Below are 6,606 nucleotides of genomic sequence, written 5' to 3'. Positions count from 1 at the left end.
GGATCTACAATTGGGCGGATAGACTGCGTTAATAGGCTGTGTTACTGTGTTTGTCTGTTGAAATTAGTGTGTTTAAATAAATATATATATATATATATATACATACATACTGTATTCCTGAATGTTGCCTGTGTATGTTTGCTAGGGGCTTTTTAAGACGAATGTATTTATATTTGTGTGCATCGCTTTAAGTTTGTTTGTGTCTAGGTGTGTCTGTGAGAGACTGTGCATGCGATAGCCTGTATGTGTGTCTGTGTGTGCGTGCGTGCTTATCACCGACACTTGACTACATGTGTCAGAATCCATTTTGACTTGAAATGGTTTATGTGTGTTTGTCTGTGTGCCGAAGCCTGCCTGCGTATATATTTGTGTTTTGCATGCCTGTGTCTGTGTGTGCGCATGTGTGTGTGTCTGTGTGTGCGCGTGTGTGTGTGTGTGTGTGTGTGTGTGTGTGTGTGTGTGTGTGTGTGTGTGTGTGTGTGTGTGTGTGTGTGTGTGTGTGTGTGTGTGTGTGTACTTGCGCTTGCTTGCTTACTGAGAGGCACGGACGGGCAAATCATATACCTGCAGTGTGGCACGGGCTGATAGCATGGAGGGGCAGCGCGGCGTGTATATCTGCCGGAGCGCACGGAGCCGCTTGGTCGCTGTGCTCAGCCCTTCACGGCCGTGCGCACACGCAGACACACACGAGGGCGCACGAGCCCAGAGCAGCTAGGCAAGAGTGCACGAGCGCAGAGTAGCCAGCGGCACCGTGGGTCATGTACATGTGCATATCCTCCATAACGCCAAGTTAATCCTCTCTCTCTCTCTCTCTCTCTCTCTCTCTCTCTCTCTCTCTCTCTCTCTCTCTCTCTCTCTCTCTCTCTCTCTCTCTCTCTCTCTCTCTCTCTCTCCCTCCCTCCCTCCCTCCCTCCCATCGGCCTTTTGCTCTCCCCCTCTCCCCCGTTCACACTCTCCATCACCTCATCACATCTCTCTCTCCCCCTGCCTCGTTCACACTCCCTCTCCGTCTCCCCTTTCTCCCTCTCTCTCTCCCTATTCCCTATCTCTATCTCTATCTGTCCCTCATACACTCATAGTCTCCGCCTGCCCTCTCTCTCTCTCCATCTCTTTGGCGTTAGTCTTCAGTACATAGACAGTTTTATGACCTCTGCTCAGCATGGAGATGATGTATTTAGGACATACTTCTTGTGCATTCGTGTTACAATGTGGCTAATAGTTTAGCAGGAATTATAGCGTGTTTCCTGAATCTCCGTCAGCAACCGAATGACCTTTTAGTCCAGCGGGCAGAGGTGGAAAGTGTTTCCTCCCACACATATGCAGGCTGCTTGTGTTTTTTCAGCGTGCAAACCATCGGTTTAGGAGGTACTTTGATACGGAATAATCATTTGAAAGAGAGGCTGCGTCCCTGCAAAATGGACGACAGACGGCCAAGACCGTTTTAGGAATTAAAAGTGTTTGTGTGTGTGTCAATTAAGATATTTTAATGGCGTGTGATTGTTTATGAATACGTTTGGCCATGATAACCTCGAAATACTTGCAATGATGTGACAAAAAAGGGCCAAGCGAGCTTGATTCATTAAAATACAAAGCGGCAAAGTATGTGGTCCTTTCTACAACACTGGCAATATATATATGGCTATACAGGCCTGTATATCAATACATATATATGTTTCTTGAGTCTACATAACCTTTCAAGTAAACACACTCCCTTCCCCTTTTGCAGAAGCTTTTCAGCAAGGAAATGCGGACTGTATCATAAAAATTGCTTAGAGGATTTCAAAACATGAGCACAAGCTTTCTGAGCTTCGCTGAAGATTGCAGCCGGCCCCTCGCCTTTCTAGCATAGCTCTCTGGCGCCACCAAGTGGCCACTTTTATTCCCTCTCGTTCACTCAGCCGTCCACCGCGTCGACGGCCCGGTGCTGCTGCTGCTGCTGCTGCTGCTGCTGGATTCACACTCTGCCCGCGGTGGGATGTCGAATCCGGCAGGCAATCACTGGGCCTATTGCGGCTGTCAATCACACACTGTGCTCTCCCCTGGTCCTACCACTGGCAAAGTGTTTCCAACAAAATATGACATGGTCCTAAAAACATGCGTATTTGTTTCTGCTTGGAGAGCCCTGGGTAAACGTGTGTTTTGGAGGACTCTATCAAAACACCGCCGTGACCCGCCTGCCCTCTATGTTGTGCTCTTGTCCAGCTTCATCTCTCTCTCCCCCTCTCGCTCTCTCTCGATGTCCTTCATCCTCCATTATCGTGGCTCGGTGTGTGTGTGTGTGTGTGTGTGTGTGTGTGTGTGTGTGTGTGTGTGTGTGTGTGTGTGTGTGTGTGTGTGTGTGTGTGTGTGTGTGTGTGTGTGTGTGTGTTTTTGTGTGTGTGTGTGTGTGTGCGTCTGTGTTTGCTTGCCTCTTTCTTCCACTTGTTGATTGCTTCGCCGACGCGCACAAAGAGCTCTATGTACAAAGCGCGGTGGCCTTCGCACCGCAGTGCCCGCTTCCCTTCGACAGCCGATTGTCGACACGACGTCAGACCGTGTGATATAAGCCCCAGCGACGCTCGCATGGTCAAGTGTGTCCGCGTGTTGCAAGGGAAAGTACAAAACAAACATAATGGGAGTGGAATAAAAAAAACGATATTCGTTTAGGACCATGTGACCCTAATTATCTCTGGACAGCCAATGAAATAAAAGCACTCGACGGTATGACAGTGGAAGATGATCTCAGACTGTACAGTGTGTACCAGGGAGGTAGGCAACGTCTGAGTTCACATTATGAATCCTACTACCCTATGGATATTATTTGTGGATATATTAAATATTTCATAAGGTGTGAGAACCACTAATGGAATCAAGAAAAAGCCAAGTTGCACTGCTTCCATTACTTAGTGTGCGTTTTTGTGTTTGTTTGCTTGTGTGTTTGAGAGAGAGAGAGAGAGAGAGAGAGAGGAGGAGGAGGAAAAGAGAAGGAGAGAGGGAGAGAGAGGGGAGAGAGGGAGAGACACGCACAAAGATAAGGTGACAGAGTAGGAGGTAAGGGCGAGGCTATTTGTGTACAATAGTGCTGTTGTGTACGCATTAAAAATGTGCAGAGTAGTGCGTGTGCGCCCTGCTTGGAAAAAGTGTTTTTCCCTATAATCAGCTTGTGTGCATGTCTGATCAAAGATACACTTATTCAGCAAAACAAGAATGTATAATTCTGCGTATTACAGAAGGGGAGCTCAGCAAAGCTATCGCCACTGCATGTATTAACCAAGTTAACGATTACAAAAAGTAGAATAAACAACAACTTTATGGGCTTATTTAACGACTTTTGCTCTTACTCCCCCCCCCCCTTCAAGACGTGCGAAATAAACTGACGCCAGCACCTAATCCCATCGTAAACAATGTTTTTATTACACTTCTCTGGGCTACTTAACAGGCTGAATAAGTTCAGATAATTCACTCAGAGTCTATAACAGCTGGCGAGAATACAGCCGGCCACCGTCTTTAATGGGCTTCATTGGAGGGATGTTTCTGAGGGCGACACAGTGATGCCTAATGCTCAATAAGCACGCCGCATCCAAGATTAATATCGCAAATGCCATTAAAACTCAAGGACAAGCCGGAATGTTAATTAGAAAATGCAATCACAAGTATCGGGGCCAGATTAATTGCGGAGCCAAAGCCGGCGTTTCCTGATTCGCGGCGAATGCACTTGTCACACGCGCGGCGAGACGTGGCACATGCTGCCTCGCGTGGTGCGGAGATAAGGCGCCTGGCGGTTCACGACACAGATTAGCACATTAGCATTAGCATACGATCAGCAGACTGATTTTTATTTGCTTACTTTTCTTCGGGCAGGGAAGGGAGTGCTTTAAAACGTAGATCCATACATACCGATTGCATAGGTACCCTCATGATGTGGGCTTTCTCCTGGTCTGGCAGGCTAATTATTGGCTTCTGTGTCATTATATTCTCTCTATATATCCTCTATACATAATTACTGTGTGACCCCAGACTTGTAGGGACACTGAGATGGAGATGCAATATATGCAGGAGGCTGGTGGTGCATGCTTATGCTGTTATGTAACCTCATATTTTCAGATTTTGCACCCCATGCGTATCTCCCTACTTTGTACCTCAAACGGATGGCAATAACGTATAGGGTATTCCAGTTTAGAGTTTGCCGGTGGATATAATTACAGCCTGGCCTCTTCCGAGAAGTTCCCCAACCTAACAAAACTTCCCGTGCTTTAGTTTACTGTGACGTGAACCTCCGTTTAGTAGCAAATCACTTCATTACGTGGAATTTGCTCAGCTAAATCTCTCTCTCTCTCTCTCTCTCTCTCTCTCTCTCTCTCTCTCTCCTCTCTCTCTCTCTCTCTCTCTCTCTCTCTCTCTCTCTCTCTCTCTCTCTCTCTCTCTCTCCTCTCTCTCTCTCTCTCTCTCGTTCGCCTCAAGTGTGTGTGTGTGTGACTAGAATGATCAGTGTTTAACTCTGAGATCTCATTAGCCCATTTATTTAATTTCCCATATAAAGGATGGCAGTCATTTACATTCTGTTTCATCAACCCCAAACCATAATACAAATTTGTTCACAGACAGTCGCGGGACTCTTTCATTCGCTCAGTAATTCATTCCAACGTCCCCATCAACCCCATGTAGCGGACGTCCTTATTTAAGGGCTCCCACGCGAGGGAAGGAGTGAACGCAACGCTGACGCTCCCTGGAGGAATACACTGAACGCTTGTCTGGCGCCCTGGCCTGTTCCCCCCGCCCCCACCCCCACCCCAACACCTGCTAAAGAGGCGCTTTTAGGAGAGGGAAGGCAAGATTTATTAGGATTAACTTCTCGGAGCCCATAAATTATGCATGTATCCCTAAATTACCTATCAAGAGTGCTGGGTCCTAGTCGGGACTTGGCCGAGATGAGGTATAGCGAGAGGATTGCCAATTATACAGAAATACCTTTTCTAAAGGCTACCTGCCTGACACCCAAAGACAATTATGAATGCACTGCCAATTCTCTGCATGGGTACGTTGGACTCACACTTGTGTTGGAAGTGAATACGCTGCAGTGAAGTTCCCCGTGTTGGATGTCTATTTTGCCCAATTAAAACATAAACAAATGGTTGTACAGTTTGCGGTTTTTTAACAGTATAAAAAAAGGCAGACAACGTGTGTGCAGTTTACCATCGGTAACTAAATATTACCTTCTGCAAAAAGGAAAACGGAGACAGAGATTTGTATCTAATTGCTATTCTTAAACAATGTTATTCTAAACTGGGAACACACAAGGGCTGTTAAATATTTAACGTAAGCACGCACGCAGGGAATATCAATGATCCAGTGCCCTCGGTTACACAGAGATGCCTCGCAAGCCGATCAATATTTGTCCTCCCTGGCCTGATTCATGATGTGTGTTTTCTTGTATTTACAGGAGACAACCAGAACCAAAGACACGACCTGGAGACTAACATGTCTGATTCTGAAGACGTTGCTTCTCGGCGTTCACACTCTACCAATCACGCCAAGCTTGTTACGATAATTTTCGATTACAATAAAAAGTCACAACCGCCAGACCAGAACCGTTTGGATACCATGACAGCCACTCAGCACGCGCTGCTACTCTGGGTGCTGGCCTTGCTCTGGCCAGCCGCCGCCCTGCCCTTCCTGCCGGGGAATATAGGCCAAGCGTTGGGATTGTCGGACGGCGAGGGAGCTGGCAGGATTCTTCACCGCTCCAAGCGGGGCTGGATGTGGAACCAGTTCTTTCTGATGGAGGAGTACACCGGCACCGACCATCAGTACGTCGGAAAGGTAACGCCTTTTAAAAACTTGCACTGTTTGAAAGGAGGATGTTTTTTTGTCCCTTTCCATTTCGGTCTCACGTATCAGACTTTATATTGATGTCTGATGGTGTCTGATTGGCAGATGAGCTCCCATCTGGGTAAAAGAGCCTTTCACGTTCGTTCGCTTCGATTTGTTTCGACCAATCGTGTTGCTGGAGGCGGGGATCTATAGCCGTGTAATTGGCCGACACAATATCGGCCAGCAGTAGTATACTGTAAAGCAAAGTGTCTGTAAAGGATTCAAATCAACACGGAGTGGACTGGCAGCTGTATAAATACACTCATTAAAAGAAAGCTCAATCGACTCGTGCTAATGAGATTATCTTCTGTAAAATACCTCGAAACACGAAACAATGGTTCCCCTTGCAGTTTCAGATTTCCAGCCCAGGTTCTGTGCAGTCTCCCCTCCCCCCGCAAGAAGTTCTGTGTTATGTCATAGAAGGACTGCTGATCCCACATGACTGTACTCCAACACCCTGTTTCTAGGCAGGGGGCAGTGGAGCGAGAGAGGGGCTGTGTTGAACTAAAAACACGAGTTTCAGCTTCGGTTTACCAGGCTCGGTTATGTCATACATGTCAGAGGCACAGGCAGTGGTTCCCAACCTTGGGGAAGGGACCCACATGGGGTCACTGGTTTGCATACGGGGTCGCGGGACATTGCTTATTCATAATCTATGGATATTTCATGGTTTTATCCGACTACAGATTTGTATACCCATGAGTTCACTGCTACTTACCACTAAGAATACGATGGTGTTAATTGGGGGTTTACGTC

General features: G+C 47.1%; 1 protein-coding gene across 3 annotated transcripts in view; it reads left to right on the top strand.

Annotated features, from left to right (window-relative positions):
• Nucleotides 1–6,606, top strand: part of cdh10a (cadherin 10, type 2a (T2-cadherin)) — a 40,503-nt gene that overhangs the window by 1,679 nt on the left and 32,218 nt on the right. For all 3 annotated transcript variants that reach the window (XM_030349517.1, XM_030349519.1, XM_030349518.1), the window contains exon 2: nucleotides 5,420–5,799. In XM_030349517.1, the coding sequence (XP_030205377.1) occupies nucleotides 5,458–5,799 (342 nt within the window). In that variant the 5' untranslated portion in view covers nucleotides 5,420–5,457. The remainder of the gene's footprint in view (nucleotides 1–5,419; nucleotides 5,800–6,606) is intronic.

Source organism: Gadus morhua, chromosome 23 (assembly GCF_902167405.1).
Source record: "Gadus morhua chromosome 23, gadMor3.0, whole genome shotgun sequence".
Classification (NCBI taxonomy): domain Eukaryota; kingdom Metazoa; phylum Chordata; class Actinopteri; order Gadiformes; family Gadidae; genus Gadus; species Gadus morhua.
Note: the sequence above shows the minus strand (reverse complement) of the source record. Positions and strands in the feature narration are given on the sequence as shown.